Source organism: Theropithecus gelada, chromosome 2, assembly GCF_003255815.1.
Source record: "Theropithecus gelada isolate Dixy chromosome 2, Tgel_1.0, whole genome shotgun sequence".
NCBI lineage: Eukaryota > Metazoa > Chordata > Mammalia > Primates > Cercopithecidae > Theropithecus > Theropithecus gelada.
Window position 1 is genome coordinate 1,932,823 of NC_037669.1, and position 19,132 is coordinate 1,951,954.

General features: G+C 35.9%; 1 protein-coding gene across 6 annotated transcripts in view; it reads left to right on the forward strand.

Annotated features, from left to right (window-relative positions):
* The window catches only part of ROBO2 (roundabout guidance receptor 2), a 1,769,701-nt gene that overhangs the window by 1,705,683 nt on the left and 44,886 nt on the right, over positions 1–19,132 (forward strand). For all 6 annotated transcript variants that reach the window (XM_025376509.1, XM_025376508.1, XM_025376507.1 and 3 more), the window contains 4 exons: positions 3,697–3,879; positions 10,471–10,513; positions 11,957–12,084; positions 17,059–17,340. In XM_025376509.1, the coding sequence (XP_025232294.1) occupies positions 3,697–3,879; positions 10,471–10,513; positions 11,957–12,084; positions 17,059–17,340 (636 nt within the window). The remainder of the gene's footprint in view (positions 1–3,696; positions 3,880–10,470; positions 10,514–11,956; positions 12,085–17,058; positions 17,341–19,132) is intronic.

Sequence of the window (19,132 nt, forward strand, 5' to 3'; positions counted from 1 at the left end):
AATTACAAGCATACAGTATAACCAAGCTCATGTCATGACTATCACAGTTATGCACTGAACAACTGAACTGTAACTTAACATAATAAAGTTAGTGATTATTTTAAATCAAATAGAAAATTTCACTTAATTTTCCTATCATTTATAAAAGTCTGAGTCTTCAGATGGGTAATGAGTACCTTTTAATTTGCTATTTAGCATTTCATACAAGTGTTTTCAGATTTTTCTATGAGATAAAAGTAATCTAGAAAGTAATATTTCTATTTTATTAAAATAGTTAAAATATGCTATACTAAAAAGTAATTATAAAATAGAATTATAGAAATTCTATTTTTTGTGTACACACACACACACACACACACATCACAATTCAACCTAGAAAAGGCTATTTGTTCTTGACAGATTTATTTCTTTTTAATATCTACACTTGTACTGAGAAGCCTTCTAATTGTTTCCTTAATTACTCCTGCATATCTACCTTAACATCTTGTCTGATGCCCTTATCTACACAACTGTTATTCCTTGGTTGAAAAGTGATTTAGTGATGGCTAATCTTTTCTGTTTCAATTTACACTTTCCCATTGTCTATTCAGAACTGGAAATGGCACTTGAAGTGACTCAAACCGTACCACATTTCCCCTTTGTTTTAATTAAATCATGTATTGGCATTTGATGTAATTTATGGTTGAGAACTTTAGATTTGTACTATGCCAGACCATGTATTGTTCCATCTATTCCTTCTCAGTTTAGCATTCCTTCCAGAAAGTTCCATTAAGGGACCATTAATTAAAACATTGTAAAAATGTAAAACACTGCCTTACACTGGCTTAACATTGGTATTGTTCTTTTCTGTGCAGTTTCCTATGGTAAGATGACTTTTACATCAAAGTGTCCATAATTCTGTATCATTGCATTTACAGACACAAAAATGCAATCAAATACATTCAGATATATATCCATTAAGCCGTGTGTCATATAACCAATTTACATTGACTTAAAAATTTTAGTTATTTTGCTTAATAATACAGTTATTGCTTCTCTAATCATTTGGCTTTTCACGCTTACATTACATAGTTGGTTATAATATGTGGAACAGCTGCAAACTTTCACGGTAATAGGTACAATCAAATCTGATGTGTCTAATTAGTTTTTAGTCCAACAAATTAGTTTTGTTCTTCATTACTCTCCAATGGGAGGAAGACATTATATTTCATTATATTTTTTGTCTGCAAGAACAATGGAGCGTTACAGGTCACACACATCCCTTGTCTATGCTCTAATTAGTCCAACTGACAACATTGTTTCAAAAATACCAGCAGCATAAAAAATAGCAATACACCTTGAGTAACATAAATATTGCAGCTTACTAAATATGATATATTGTGGACCGTTTACAAAATGAAGGCCAAATTTTCTTTTTTTTTTTTTTTTTTTGAGACGGAGTCTTGCTCTGTCGCCCAGGCTGCAGTGAGTGGCGCGATCTCGGCTCACTGCAAGCTCCGCCCCCCGGGTTCCCGCCATTCTCCTGCCTCAGCCTCCCGAGGAGCTGGGACCACAGGCGCCGCCACCGCGCCCGGCTAGTTTTTTGTATTTTTAGTAGAGACGGGGTTTCACCGTGGTCTCGATCTCCTGACCTTGTGATCCGCCCGCCTCGGCCTCCCAAAGTGCTGGGATTACAGGCGTGAGCCACCGCGCCCGGCCCAAATTTTCTTTTCTCTGTTCAATAAGGTATGTTTTCTTTCTGATAATTCCTAATAGTTAAGGAAATCACCAGATAGGTGTATGTCTCATATGGAAAATATGAGCTCATTTTAAATACAGTTTTGACTATGTTTACATGTATAATAATTAAAGGCAGACATAGTGGGAAAATGAGCCAGATTTACTACATAAGTGACGTTGGTATTTAAATCTGAAATTTAATCAAAAGACCTTTCAGGAATGGATTATGTGTAAGGAAATGCTAACAGCTATGATAAAAAAAAGCCTGTATTTTGAAAAGATTAACAAAATAAAATTTTATTTCTAATTCACAGCTCAGACCAATATGGATCAGCAGAATGGGAAATGGAGTTTCTACTCAGTGTCGTTATTCAGGGGTTTTGGATCTTTCAAACCATAGCTCTCCCATGTCTTAGAAGCTTAACATCTTCCAACAGATCCCCTGTTTCTGTCCAACCAATGAGGAAATAGAGTTTCAAGTCAAGGCAGTGTTAGGGATCAGGCCTGGAAGGTCATGTGCACATTTTGTTCCTAGTTACCACTGGCTAATGCTCAGTTACTTTTTTGAACTCTACTGCAAAAGATGCTAGGAAATGTAGGCTAATTTTCTGCCTTGGAAGAAAGGAGGAGCAGTGAGGTAAACAAGTGAATTGAGATCTGCAGGATTCTCAAATCTAGATATTTATCACTCCTGTCACTGAGGTTGACTGAGAAGTCCTTAAAGCAGGCCTTAAACTTACATGGGTCATAATTTTGAGTCAAAAACTACTGTCTTCATATTAGCCTCCACTTCAATCCTCCCAAAATACATGAAGTAGACAATACTGGTGCCAACCAACTGACACGGGCTCTGGAAGATTAAGCTTACTGCTTACTTGGCTAGTAAGTGGCAGAGTTGTTTCATCAAAATCATGACTTCAAAGACCATGATCTTTTTAATGTATTACAGCGCTATAACTAAAACAGGGAAAATCCCACACATTCCTTTGATATCGTATGCTGAAATGTGCCATTTATATTTTGCTTACCACTTACCTTTTAAAAGTCTTTGATTAGTCACTAATTAGGCATCATATTGACATTAGAAATCACTTAATTCCCAGCATCTACATTTCTTAATCTGCTAAATAAGCCCATAAATCTTATGATTCCACAAGTTTAAGACCGATTCAAAATGCAGACTGAGATTTTCTTAATTATCTGAGGGGTCTAAATTTTCCAAACATGACTAGTTCTAGAATAATCTGAGTCTAGATTTAAATGTATTTCTCAGTAGTGGAGACCTCAAAGTTAATTTTTAAGTTGTTCTTTAAATTTGGCTTTCAAATGGTTTTCAAATTAGTTTCAGATACTTTAAGGGAATATATGAGTTTCATCTTTTCATATTTTAATTATGCATGCTGATCTCTGTGAAAGCTGTTTACATAATTGTCATTGTTTTGTATAGTAGTTTTAATACTCTCCAGAAAATGAAAGGATATTTGCTCAAAATAAACTCTTTGGTAGAATATTAAAGTTAACATTAAGTTACATGTTCTTGTGAATTACAAACATTTGAATATGGACAGTGCCTCAGCAGAAAGGCAATTTGCAAACACCCCATGTTAAAAGTTGTCATTGCTGTCTTAAAAATAAAAACTATATTTAAAAACACTGTGTAATTCAAGATAAGTTATTAATTCAACTCCTAGTACTATTTTTATAATTTATAAGGTGATAAATCAATATGTGGTTGTGAATCCGTCCATAGCAAACCACAACACAAGAGGTCAGTGTTCTCAATCACATTTTCAAACTCATGATTTGATTCTTCTTTTGAAAATTATCAACTATGCTTATCAATACTTGTGATAGGCTCAAAACAAAACAAGTATTTCCTGCCTTCAAATAATTTTTCTTCATTTTTGATGCACCATGTTTGTATTCCTGTGCTTATTTTTGTTTGAATATATACTAATACTATTGTTTTTTCCGTAGGGAGACGCAATGAAGTTGTCATTACTGAAAGCAATAACAGCATAACTGAGCAAATCACTGACGTGGTGAAGCAACCGGCCTTTATTGCTGGTATTGGTGGTGCCTGCTGGGTAATTTTGATGGGTTTTAGCATATGGTTGTATTGGAGAAGAAAGAAGAGGAAGGGACTCAGTAACTATGCTGGTAAGTGACTATTTCCAGCTAAGAAAATCTCTTAATCTGTAGGAATGTAATGAAATGAATGGAAGGAGCAGAAAGGAATAACAAATGAGTGATTTTGGCTTATTTTAGAAACCTGCACTGTAAAATGCAATCACACTCAACATGCTTTAATGCATTGCTCTTGACCATATCACTTTGTAACCATGAGGCAAAGTCATTCTGCTTGTAGCTCCAGTGAAGCATAACAAGAGCACAGACTGATAAAAATGCTTAACTGTTTTTCTCAACTAGTTCTTTGAAATCATAAACTCACACACACACAGATACACACACACACATACACACACACACACACACACAAAATGTGTTACATGCTATGAAGCCATGTTTGAGAAGTGGATTTATGCATGAGCATTACTTAAATGTTCAGGAAAGAAGAACATTTTGAAATATAGCTTTTAGTGTGTCAGGATGCAGATTACAATAGGAAATGTCCCTCGTGAAAAATACCGACAAGCAAAAATCTCACCAGAATTGATAAGACTGATGAGGCATGAATTAAGTGATTTACTGTTCACTTACATAGACTCTTATTACAATGCAAACAAGCAGTATTTTAAAAGAAAAGGAAAATGAAGAAGAAGAGAAAGAAGCTGAAGCAGAACAATAAAAAGAAGACCCTAGATGGTCTGCATATTCACAACAATGTTTTCTTCTTAGAATCCAGGACAGAGTTTCAAGGGTGTCCTATATCGTGGCCTTCAAAATATCTCCATGGTAGAGAGAGAAGAGAGAGGAGACACAAAATTGTAAAGTCAGTGATTGACAGAATTAACTCAATACTGAAGTGACGTTCAATTATAATTTTAAGTGCAGTTTATTTTAAATATTTTCTCCAATAACAATAAGAAATATCTCACAACATTTCACACTTTCTGGAATTCACAAGGGACCAATTTTAATTGGACATGATTTTACAAATATGTAAGAAGTTTTTGAGACATTGCATTCAATCTTCTATTTCTAATATTAACTTTGGTAGGAAGCATAAATGTCTTAGTAACTGATCTTGACAGAGGCGTCATTGGTTATTAAGCTTTTAAGATGCTGTGGCTTGTAGGCACCTAAACTGCTGAGAATGTGGAAATAGTGCAAAATGCTGAGTATAGCACTGACTTGGTTGCCTTGCTTGTTATTTGATGCATTTATATATTTATGATCATTTGATTATAGCATTGTAGCTTGTGTCTATATCTTATGAAGATAAAATGTTATTAGTTACTCGATAGAATACATTTCCAGGACCAGAGAAAGTAGTACAGCATATCCATTGACAAGAGGCTTCCATGTTTGGTGACATGCCATCATCCTGCCATTCTCATTCCTCATTGGTTGCTGCCTCTCTGCTTCCTCATAATTTGTCACCCAAGTGCTATATCACTTCAACAGTGAGGGATTCTTTGCAGAAAGGGGTGCTAGGCAGTAACTGCTGAGTGTCAAAGTCTGGAAAATTAATGATACTTTAATGTGCCTTCTTGTTACGCAGTCCAGTTCTCTGCCTTCATTGCTGAGGGCATTGCCCATCAACCTTTCTGTTTAATCAGCCACCGTGGTATATTACATCTCTGTGATACACTTGTATAAATCATGTGAAATATAAGGAAGAACTGATTTAATTCATGGACTATTTGGTGTTTATCCCTTTGCTTGACGTTAGCAATGATAATAAAAAATTGACTATGCTGGTCAGTTCAGTGCAAAGTTCTAATACATTCACATTTGGAGTGTTGCATTTTTATCCTCCATATTTCTTCATTCACTCACTCCTTAGAAATAGAGTATCTCTCATAGGTAGTCAGTTTATACTGTTAGTAAAATCACACCAGAGAGACTTCTCTTCTTTTTTTAACAGCAATTCTTTGCACAACCTATGCACTTAATTTGAAAATAGATGTTGATCATTGAGCTTGACAAGAATAGTACCTTTCCTATTACAATTTTTTATTGTTATTGATACTCATCTGCTTGTAGAAGAACTGCTAACTCAGAAGGTGCTGTGCCCTTCAGGTATTTTGGAATAAGGCCAAGCCAGAGAGAAGCCTTTCAGAAGTTTTATACTTAACTGATAGATGGCTGACTCTGAAGATAACAGATTTTATGAAGCTCAGTAAATATAAACAATTTAATGTGAGTGAACCAATTATGTGAAATGCTAAACACTTCACACATACGTCTTAAAATCGTCAGTGAAATATAAATTATTGGACAGAACCATCCAAGGCACTTAAAAGATTTGATGGATTTTTTTATTTTTATTTTTATTTATTTTTTTTTTTTTTGAGACGGAGTCTCACTCTGTCACCCAGGCTGGAGTTCAGTGGCCGGATCTCTGCTCACTGCAAGCTCCGCCTCCCGGGTTTACGCCATTCTCCTGGCTCAGCCTCCCGAGGAGCTGGGACTACAGGCGCCCGCCACCTCGCCCGGCTAGTTTTTTGTACTTTTTAGTAGAGACGGGGTTTCACCGTGTTAGCCAGGATGGTCTCGATCTCCTGACCTCGTGATCCGCCCGTCTCGGCCTCCCAAAGTGCTAGGATTACAGGCTTGAGCCACCGCGCCCGGCCTTGATGGATTTTTTATACTCTGATTATCTGGGCTGAGTTAGTGCTTATTAAAAAAGGATTAATCTACATTCATATTTGAGAAATAGCTTATCGGGAAAGGGAATGAGGCTTGGCTGCAACAGTAAAGTTTCCATTTGGAGTAGGAAAATGTGACCTACTAAAGACAGGCACTCTGAAAGCTTCCTCACTCAAAATGTCAATTTACCACAGTTATGTTTTCTCCTCTTCTACCCCAGTTGTAGCAGGCATGAGGTTAGGATTAATTCTGTGAGGTCATATTAGAGTTACTTTTTGTATGCTATAACCTTGCAAAATCTCTTTACCTTATATGTGTTGCAGAAATTGCAAGAAATTCAAAATGTTTTCAGAAACATTTTAGATTGTGGTGTCTGCAGAGCTTTTTGGAAACCTAAGCACTTATACTATTCAGTTAGTGTAAGCTAAAATATTCCGTGTGTAACTCCTTGAAAGTTCTTAATTTTTGGATACTAGCAGAGACTTCTGATCGAGAGTCACAGTTATTCCATAGGTATCTCTAATAAGCCCAAAGTTACTACTCTGTGATTATCAAAATTGTGATGAGAACAAGATTGTCTGGCCACACCCAACCCTTCTTACAGCTTCAAGGCAAACACTTCTTCGAAATGAGAACCACCTCAAAATAGCTTTCAATTTGCTGTGGCGTTTTATTTGTATGTTCGTCTTTCTGCACACACACAAAACACTGATCAGAACACCAGATATGATTTCCCTTTGAGGAGTTCTCATTGTTCATGGTTATTTGTAGTCTGCCCTAAACTTCATGATCCAAGAGAAGTTAGTTCCTTTTGATCTACTTTTCAAAATAGAACCAGTTTTGCAGCATAAAGTAAAAAATGAAACTTGAAAAAGTGTTCCCTTTTTTTCTCTTCTTTAAAAACACAACTAAACAACCCATTAAGAGAAGAGTTTTTAAAAAAATTCTGACAGAAATAATACAAAATGGACGTTTAGATTTTGTACTAAATTATATGTGAACCTTTTTAAGGTCATCAAATACTTACATAATGTAGTATGAAGTTTTGCCTTGTGTTGTTAATATGCAGAGATACAGAGATAAATGTCTTTACGGAATACTTTGACACCCTATTGGCAGTCTAGAATCATTTGAAAACCATGTTTTAATGGTGATGGGAACAGAAACAGAAAATAGATTGTCCCAAATGCTTAATATGAAATATTTTAAAATTTAAATTAGTTTGCTCACGGCATTTAGTTTTCAATTGCCAGATATCGGCCATACATACTATAGTGTTCATGCCCTAACAAGTTTGCAAATTAACTTTAATGCATTATATGTATATGTGTGTGTGTGTATATATATATATATATATATATATATTTTTTTTTTTTTTTTTCTGGAGACAGAGTCTCACTCTGTCGCCCAGGCTGGAGTGCAGTGGCATGATCTCAGCTCACTGCAACCTCCGCCCCCAGAGTTCAAGCACTTCTTCTACCTCAGCCTCCCGAATAGCTGGAATTACAGGCACTTGCCACCGTGCCTGGCTAATTTTTGTATTCTTAGTAGAGACAGGGTTTCACTGTCTTGGCTAGGCTGGTCTTGAACTCCTGACCTCGTGATCCAACCCCTTGGGCCTCCCAAAGTGCTGGGATTACAGACGTGAGCCACCGCGCCCGGCCTCGTGATATATTTTTTATAAGGTTTTCAGTGTTCTATTATAATACTTTAAACTGTACATGTCCTGAAGAATTTGCCACTGGTTCGTGTATTAAAGTTAAGTACAACTCAATGTTTGTACCGCTGCTTCTGGTGTCCTCCTTTCCTCTAATATTATTTATTGCTCTGGCACCAACAGAAAGTTTGAATGGGACAAAAGAGCATCTAAATTAGGGAAAACAATTTAGCTTCTCACATATCTCTTAAACAGCACATTTTGAGGTGTAGCCCATGAGCATCTGCTTATTTGCATATTCACAATAATATTCACACCATTATCTTAACTCTCTTTTAACAGACTAAAACAATCACTTGATAGTCCATTAAGAAAAAACCACAAACTAGAAAGTCACATCAGATGGAAGGCTAATTAGCTATACTGTTTTCACATTGCGTGTGTACTAATCAGGCATTTATTTAATATCTCCAGTGCTCAATTTTTTGCATTAATTATTTCAGATTAATTCTTTTTGGTTAAAAGCAGTTATTAAAGGGGCACAATGTGGGACAGATGCACTGCTGATTCCTGATTCCGCGCCCTTCAGTGAGCCTTTCGCATTTGTATTCTTTCATCTTCTCTGAGCATGTGCCTATAGCCAGTGCTGAGCAGATGCAAAGGTTATGTCAGGATTGTTTTGCAATGCGTTTGAGACATTACATGTAAAACTGATAAGGCAGAGTATATTTCAGGTACCAATAAGAACTTCCTGAGAGCCCTGATATGCTTTACTGTCCCATGAAGACTCTTGGAGTTTATAATCATATTACCTGATTCTGATAGCATGAGAGATACTATTAGTAAATAACCTTAAAGGAGGGACTTCATTTGCAAATTCGTAAAATTTAAAGAGTCATCACCATATCTGATAGCCCAAACTTGAGAACAGAGGAGTTATGGAGAGTTATTCAAATTAAGAAGTATTCACTGTGTGTACATATTAAGTGGCAATATATCCTCTATTTACTTACAAATATGAATCAACTAATTAAATTTCATTTATTTTCCCCTGTACTTACCACATTTAAAAAATCATAGTAAATGTAGTCAACGCCTTCCAAAGACAGGGTTTACTGGGTGCACAGCAATGAAAATGGTATTTTTTCTCCTTCATCCCCAGTGATTGGTTTAGCCAATCCATGTTAATTTTGGTCAGAATTGCAGGTTCATTGCACTTTTGCAAGCTGTACACTTCTAAACTCCACATTTCTTTTTAAAAATAATTTTCTAGTTTGCCATAATGTAATGGCAAAATTTGATCCAAACTAATGTGAAGCTATTTGTAGACTTTATCCTACTAATAATGGATGTTCACATTCCACTGCAGAAAAACTAAATAACTTTGAATACAGTTTACTGTTTTAGAACCTCTTTGTAATATGCAAAGTATATTACCTTTCTCAATTCTGAATCATTTTGGAGTCCAAATACCTTTGGCTGCAGAGGTTTGGGCAATGGATGACGGACCTGAACTGATAATAACGTTCTTTGACCAGTCGTTAAAATCCACTTTCATGTTGTTGGCTTTGTAGACTTGAAACTATCGACTGGAGAGAGTGGATTCACTGGATTCACTGGCTGTGGCTCTGGTGGATGCTTACTGGTGTTGCTAATAAGTTCCATAGTTATATGGAGGATTCAACTTTTCTGATCACTACATACAATTAGGAATATATTCAGTATCAATTATTTGAAAAATTCATTTTTGTGAGCATGTTATTCTCTATTAATTATAGTTCATGTCTGTTGTAATTATCACTGTTTATGAGGGTCATCAAAGGATTTGTGATGGTGAAAAATCTGTAGTCAATAAGTATTTGTTTTTCTTGTTTCATTAGAAGGACATAACATGTTGGAACTTCCCTGCTTCGATTTCTATTATGAGTGTTTTGCCTTATGCCTTCTAATTAGGACACCTTTGTTTTAAAATTAAAAATCTTGATTTGATAAATTCACAATAATGTTACGAGGATCTTGCAATATCACTATATATACTCATTGTAACAGGTTTGACATTTAAATACGAATTGGTTCTTTAACGTAACCTTGGATTTGGCTTAAAGAATTTTGAAATGTCCTATTAAAATTGGAGCAAATGATGGCTTTGCCTTGGGGCCAAACCACTGTTACTCTCTGTACAATTATGTTAATTATATTTTGTTAAAATTCCCAGAGGCCTCAGCTCTAAACTAAGGGCCAATATGTAGTTGTTATGAATTGTAATTAATATTGACGACTTGTGCGTGCATGTCTTCCTTTTTTTTCTTTTTTTATAGTTACGTTTCAAAGAGGAGATGGAGGACTAATGACCAACGGAAGGTATGCTAAGGAGATGGCTTCATTAGTATTATTTTTTTAATCAGGACTGGGGAAACACTATAGTAAGAGGCTATTATTGTAATAAATGATCATTTAAAAGTCTGAGAATTCTGGGAGGAATTAAATGGCTTAGCACAAAGTTTAATGATCTATCTGTTGTGCACTTTAGAGGAATCAGGTCCAGATGTTTCATATCTCCCAGATGCCCCTGAAGAAATTAGTAGTAAATATCACATGGAATGTGTTCATTTGTTAGCATGATGTTTATTGCATTAATTAGACATTAGCAAATGAAGTTGCTGTTGTTTAAGACTCCTTATTGGCTCTCACTAAATTGCTGTGAGTGAACAATTACACATAATCGATCACAAAGTAAATGATTCATGGATGATGAATAGGCTATAGATTGATAGGACTGGATTCCACAACTTTGGATACTCAATTGAAATTGATAAAAGCTGATAACAAACTCATATATCCTCATCTATTTTCCCTTTGCCAATATGGAGATTGTAATTAGGCTCTGGTAATAACTTCCAATCTCCCATGTAATCAATATTTTAGCAAAAAGAGATTAAGTCTAATGAGAGCTTGTGGATGTAGCAAGAAAGCAGTTGGGTCTTCTTATTGCAGTTTCCATAGAAACACATGTTTCTCTTAGGGATTGTACCAGAAGGGGTCTATCAAAAGAAAAGTATAATGATTATAGATGTTCTATTTCCGTGTAAATATGCTAGTAATCTGGAAAGGAATCAGAATCCCATCTTTTATATTAAAGAAGGGAGTTCTTTATTAAATATGACGTGAAGGAAATTTTCCTCATAGACTATACTCACATGCTGGATCAGATCACAGTGTATCTTTCATTACCTTAAAAAAAAAACCCTTAATATGCCCTTGATGTTTTGCAGATAAGAACTTGGAAATGTTCTATTGATGGAGAGTATAAATACCGTTCATTAATTTCGCTAAGTTCCTTGTTCCTTGCCTCCAAATCAAGCGTGAAGGGTCATAACAAGGGTTACAGCCTAGAGGGGACGGATACATAAGGGAGCTGCGGGAATTGAGGAAGGAATAGCCCAAAGTTTTAGAAATGGCTGACATAGAGAAGTCCCTTTGAGCAGTTGTTCCCTTGAGGCGCCAATTTATCATCAAACCTTGTTTTGGGATCCTAGTATGTTATTGATTCCTACCAGTTTCAGGGCAGATACCTGAATTCATCTGGACATGGACAGAATCCCGGGCAAGGACTCCCTGTGTCCACTGTTAATCTATGTATAGCCTTAATGAATTGCTGGAGTTATTTAATTCTAGGGAGTCTACATATATTAATTTGAAGTCAATTAATATCTTCGATTTCTTAACCCTTTATATTGCATGAGATGGGTGTCAAAATCTTGCATTGAGCTCCATGCACTGATTTCCTTGTAACCTCTGTTTTAGCCGTCCAGGTCTTCTAAATGCTGGTGATCCCAGCTATCCATGGCTTGCTGATTCTTGGCCAGCCACAAGCTTGCCAGTAAATAATAGTAATAGTGGCCCAAATGATATTGGAAATTTTGGCCGTGGAGGTAAGTTGTGTTTTATAAATAACGTTATTTGAGTTCTCTCTCTTTTTTTGACCTTCCTGGATTTTTTTTAAGGAGACATATCAGAGAATATTTACTCCGATAATTAAAGTTAATGAAACATATGCACCAACAGTGCTGTACATTTGCTAAATATTTTAATGTGAAACTATTTTGTCTTTATTACCTTGAGTAAAACCAAACTTTTAAGGAAGCTATTACTAACCAAGATGATAAATATTTATAATATATTTGTTTGCAGGATTACTAGTACAAGATTACTGAACTCAGAAACTATTTTGCTAACTAGGGCTTATGGTTTTGGACTAGAGGTTTCCCTTCTCTTTCTCATTTAACATGTATTTATTGAGCATCTCCTGTGTACTTGGCACTATGGAAGACCATAGAATCTAATATTGATATAAAAAAGATGGTCCTTGCCCTCATATAATATGTCATGTAAGAAATAGACAATTAAGTCAATATAACATCTTGAGAGAGAACTTTTCTGTAGTTCCACAATTAATAACTGGTATCCAAAAAAAAAAAAAACACACACACAAAAAAGTACTAAGTGGATGACATGCTAAAGCCTTCAAAATTTGGTGTCAGAGTCCTCTCCCTGTGGGTTTGTAAGGAGACAGAAGTAACCTTCTGTAAAAAACTACCACCTTCCCCTGCCTTCACCTTGTCATCCAGTCAATACGAGAGAGCTTGGTTTAGAGAATGATGAGAGGAGTAGGGAGGTCTCTGATCTCAGTGTGGCTTGGCAGGTTCATGTGAGTTTTCCATTGGTGGAAGATTATACAGACATTAAATATACTTAAACTGCCTTGCCAGAACCCCACATGGAATGTCTACCAATTGGGAGTAAGAAAGCTCTATGAACAGAGTATTATTTAAGTTGATACCTGAAGCAAGCTTAAAAATGAGTCAAAAGTATGAAAAAAAAAAAGTGTGTAGAAAAGAAATTGCTCTATTTTAAGTTCCAGAAATAAAAGAGACATTGACCTACTTGAGAAATGCAGGAATTTCCTAATGACTTGAGTATAAAGTACGAGGAAGCAGAAATGGTAAGAAACATAGAAGGATAGCTAACAAAGGACCTTTTAAGTCACATAAAGAGTTTAGGCTTCGTTCAGAGGGTTATCACAAGCCGTTGATGGATTTTTAACAGGAGAATGCTGGGATCCAAGTACTGTTTTAAGTCATCCAGCCTGCTGCTGGATGAAGAATGGAGTAACAGTAGAAAATTGGAGTGATTAATTAGAATAGTGCTGTGATCCAAGTAAAGCCGTATGAATTCGCTGTAAGATTTCAGGACTTTTAGAATTAATGAAGGAGGCTCAGGGCTCTGTTAAATTTTTCTGAGTCCATTATAAGCTTCGATGGGTTGATTTCATATGCATGAGTGTATAACCAGATTGACTGAGAACTGAGAAGAATAGTCATAGCATTTTTCTCTTTAAGAATGGATTACCACTATGTTTGACTACATTTAAAATTGCATTTCAAATAATGAAGCTACTAATTATTGCATAACTCTGCATTCTGTCAGTACCAACTATGAGAAGGGGAATATATATATATATATATTTAGCACAAAGTTTGGCAGACCATCAATGACCAGGCATCAGTGGAGTGAGAGAATGGAAAGTAAGTTATATGACTCCTCAGCTTCCTCTTCCATTTCTGTAAGCCAACACACCCCACTTAGGACTCTCATTTGCCCAGAGACTCCAGTAGTAGCTTCCTCCCCTAAGTGACCTGACTGTGGTCAACTGTAGGCTATCACTTTGCCATGGGTAGTTTCTGTGCCTGAGCACCTGCTCATCAGGAAACAAAAATGTCCCTCCCCTGCTATGTAGACTGATTTTGTCAAAAGGAATTCTCTTCCCACAGCTTTTATCAATCAAGGAATAACTGCCTCTTTTACCGCTTGTATTTTTATTGAAATAATATGACATGCTACTGTTTTATCAAGAAGTAAATGCTTACAGATGGAGAAAATGAATTTTCAGTTTCCACAAGGCTAACTTGGCATCTAAAATGTCTCAGTCAAATTTCACAAAAGGGTACACTTGGAGATATGCAAGGTTTTTCTTCCATTTTCACAATGTGAAATATCTCATAGATGAACAGCAAGGCCAAGACAACATTTTTGTAGGGTTGACTGTGTCCCTTATCCATGTGAGAGTCATTTTAAGCATTTACTCTGTGCCAGAAATACTGTTAAAATTTTTTTGTATATTTTAATTCATTTTACTTGCATAGTAATGTATGAAATAGATAATCATATTTCCATGTTAAGGATCAATAAACTAAGATTCCTCAAGATAAATAATTTGACATCTGGTTGTAGAAAACTCTGCTTTCTGTTGTAAAAGTGGATTCACATGTATGACTATATAACCATATTCACTTAGAAGAATAAGGATGGATACTGACATTTCCCCTTTAAGAATGAAATGACAATACATGTTTGAATGTAATAAAAATAGTGCTTAGAATAATAAAGTTACTAATTATAGCATAAATCTACATTTTATCAAAGCAAACCATAAAAAATTTATTTAATCATTCAAGTCAGCAAGTGCTTACTCTCTTCAAAACACTGGGTGAGCAATTGTGAAAATGCAGACATAAATCCCATATGCGCCTGTCTTCAAGTGACATTATGATGCAGTGAAGGAGACAGTCATTCATACAGATCATTATATAAAACAAAAGGAAATAAATGTGAGTACAAGTATAACCAGGGTGCTGAAAAGCCACAGAATGCATTAGCAATTCCAGGTGGAGGAAGGCTTTGTATAACTCATAGGTTTCCAACACAAGTGTTAACAAGCCCTAGTCAGACAGTCTCAAACATGAAGGATTGGTAGGTGGGGACTGCGATAAATGGAAATGGAAAAAAGACCTGCTAAAGATGGCATCACCTATTTAGGTCTAGGCTTTTGGGAGGAAGGCCAGCCCAGAGTTCCAAATCATCTAATATTACAGGACTCTCCTTAACATCCAAATATTCATGTACAACATTCCAATATTTCGATGTTAGAATATAATTCAGTTTATTTTTTGAAAATGTAGGGATGATCAAATCATATCTGAAGACAATATGCAGCCTAAAAATCAATACAGAAGCACTTAGACTTGAAGGCTGACTATAATTTTATCTAGCAGGGAGAGGAGAGATTCAATTTCCAGAGCCATAGCATTAGTTGTATAGCAATATTATGTGGGATTAGATTCTTGGACCGCTTTTCTTCATTGTTTAACATTTGAGCACACAGTCATTTGAAAAGCTTGCCATTGAAATGGCTTGCAATCCACATCTAAAGCTTTGAAGAACTTTAAATTCAAAGTGTGTGAAATTGGAGCCCACGCTGGGGAATCATGTCTATTCACTTAATATTCCTCAGTGAAGGACATGGTGGAAGCAGCAGAAACAAAAGTCTGAGAAACCACGCAGAGTGAAGGATCTCTTTTCACCAGTTTGGATATACTACATCTTAAAAGTGTTTGAGAAATAAAAATAATATTAACACTTGAGAATGCAATATGCTTAACAGCAAATTTTGTAATTAGTACATAGCTCAAAGAAAGAAGGGCAAGAAAGTAGTTGTGAAGTTCTGAAATTCAAAAATAATGTTATTTGCTCATACAGCCTGGTGAAATATTATAAGTTTAAATATGTTTAACAATTTCACTGATACACATTTAAGATACTTACTTCAATGTCTTAAGTACATATCCACTCAATTGTAAAACAAGTTCCAAACTTCAAAACCTTCATAAAGATTTAAGTTACACAGTGTAAAAAATACAGTATACATTTCTGTCTACAGTTGCTAGACAGTTTTTAGCTTAGGTGAAATTCAAAAGCAAAAGTAATATTTCTGTAAGAATTGTTATTTCAGGTGCTATTGAGCATCAGCTAATCTAAAAGTGTTAAGATAGTTGAAAATGTCCTATAATGAAAGAATGAAGTGATTTCATGACCTCAAGTCCCATGAAATGAAGCTTTCAGAAGATAGTTTATTTTAAAATGTACTATATAATAATTAGATTCATTTTAACTCTACATGATTAAAAATAGTGTTATTTAGTGATTTCTATTTTAGATACACTCGGTATCTTTCTTCCAAAAAGGGAAAATAGGAGCTCAGGAGAGAGGCGGCGGTTCTGAATTGTAAAGCATCATGTAAAAATAATTCAGCATACCAGAATGAAAAATGGACTGATTGATATTCAGTGTTGTTCCTGAAGTTTAATTTTGCTCTAGCTGTATTACAACATGAAAGAGTAATTCTCTAGTTCGGAGTTGATAGCATAAATTGAAGTCACCGATCACGGAGACTGCTTTTTCTATAGTTAAATTCTGCTATATTGTGAAAATGACTTATACATGAAAATTTCCCTTTGTTATTCAAGAAAAAAGAATGCATTCTCCATTTCTGGAGCAATGAAATCACACCAATAAGTGGCAAGTTATAACTTCAAAAAATGTACTTGATAGTCAGTGGGGTATAATTTTGGAAATGTTAGCACATATTCAGCCGTTGTCGTCCACGTCTCTTGGGATAAAGAGGCGTTTTTCATCTGTGGGTTGTGGATTCGCTATCATTGCTACTGTAAAGTGCTAACGCTTTCCTTGGCTCTAACACAGAGTGAACAACTGAAAGCAGTTTTCAGTAGTGAAGTATGCCAACCGTCTCATTCATGGTTAAAGAAAATGGGGGGAAGGGTGTTTTAAGCAGTGAGACGTGAAGGGCGAGCAGTAGGCCTGCCTGTCACTGAGGCTGATAGCTTGGCGATGGTTGTACATCATCTACCCTTCAGTGGCTCATGAAGCCCATCTCAGCTGAAATGCAAACGTGCAGTGCGACACACTTATTTTTCATCTTCAATCCTGATTGTTTGGGCTTCCGGTGCCTCGTTAAATTGTTTCGTTTCCCTGTGTTCACCTCACCACAGACGTGCTGCCACCAGTTCCAGGCCAAGGGGATAAAACAGCAACGATGCTCTCGGATGGAGCCATTTACAGCAGCATTGACTTCACCACCAAAACCACTTACAACAGTTCCAGCCAGATAACACAGGCCACCCCATATGCCACGACGCAGATCTTGCATTCCAACAGCATACATGAATTGGCTGTCGATCTGCCTGATCCACAGTGGAAAAGCTCAATTCAGCAAAAAACAGATCTGATGGGATTCGGTTATTCTCTACCTGATCAGAACAAAGGTAACAACGGTGAGTCAGGTTTTCGTTTCCTGAGGAGTTATTTTCATATCATTTGTGCATGACATAGAAAGTAGTATTTGTTGTTCGACTTAGTGATTCATTACCAGGTTTACCACCTAAACTAAAAAAAGATATCGGCATGTTTCCAGTAACTTGAATAATTCCTACCGCCACCACCACCACCACCACCTCCACCACCACCACCGCCACCTCCACCACACACCAGTGCCAATCGGTTTCATCTTTTAGCTCTTTTTCAACATAATGATCAACAATCCATCTCTACTTTCATTAGGACAGGGTAGACAAAACATTCCTCCGCTCTCCCACATCTGCTTCTGAGTTGCTAACTGCATGTTCTGCATGGGCTTGTGCTGTGAACTAATCACATGATGCCACTATGACCTCTGCCCTTTAACCCTTAGCCTTACTTTACATTCCTGACTACCGATTGGCTGAGGGATTGTCTAATAGAATGCCACACAACCAGTCTCAGGATTTCAGCACCACCAGCTCTCACAACAGCTCAGAAAGGAGTGGCAGTCTCTCAGGTTGGTCTCATCACAGTAAGGAGAAATATTTGTTTGTCACCAGCATATGACCTGTGTTCCTAACAACCATGAAGATATACTGAATCACAGCTCACTGTCAGGCATTTATCTGTCAAATGACAACGGTTTATGCTAATGAAATCATGCCTTGGTGGGATAAAAGGGAAGAGAAAAATCACTGTCCCCTTTTATATACTAACCCTATGAGGATATATTTAAAGAAAAATTATGCCATTCTACTAAATACCATTCATTAAAGAACAGAGTAAAGAGAATTTTGTGATAAAAAGATCATACATGAAAGTCAATTCCATGTTATAGATACCAAAAGATGAACTAAAATGGAAATGATTTTGGAGTGCTTCATAATATTAGTATATCATTGATGTGACCTCCTATTTTTGGACACGATTTCAAAATACCATATAATAGGATTTGTTATCTATTGAATGGTATTCTACTGCACTGTACAAGAAAGCTAATAGGGGAAATTAATATTTAATTTCCAAAAAATCATACAATCTTTGATATTGATAATTCTTTTATGGTATAAATTTTAAGATGTATTTGAGATATAGCAGATAAACTGACAATCTATAATGTCAGTATCATATAGCACAAATGGAAAGAAACACCTTTACTGGACAAAAATATATACCTATTGTAATGACTTATGTGTGAAATTTTCCTGGCCCAAAGATCCTTACCTGTAAAATGAGGAGGTTGTAGTAGACACACTCTAACTTTCAACCATGACATTTACATTGTATGGCTGATGACTTTGTGCATTTCTAATTTATTCCATGACCCCACTTGTCTAATTTGTTTGAATTAACTATATGCTATTTGTTTGTACTGAGATTTTGTTTTATTTTTTAATTACAGGTTATTTGTAAAAGACTATAGTGTATTATGGCATGCCACAGGCTACCAGGCATCAAAGCCATAAAGAGTTAAACTTTTCACATCATTAGGGTAACATTTTCTAAATTACTTTTCCTCAGGAGATGGAACCCTTTCAGTCTGAAAATGTTAATGCTCCTTCTTCCCTTCAAAATGGGTCATTTGCTCTTCTTGCCTATTGGTAGAATTAGCTATATTGTAGAATCTAGAAAATTTTAAACATCTGTTATGAATTTAAACGGGTTTGATAATATAGGAGAACTTTTGTAATGACCTTATATGTCATTTAGACTGCCATTTTTTCATAATAAGTCTCACAATTGTTCTGAATAATTAAAAAGTAATTT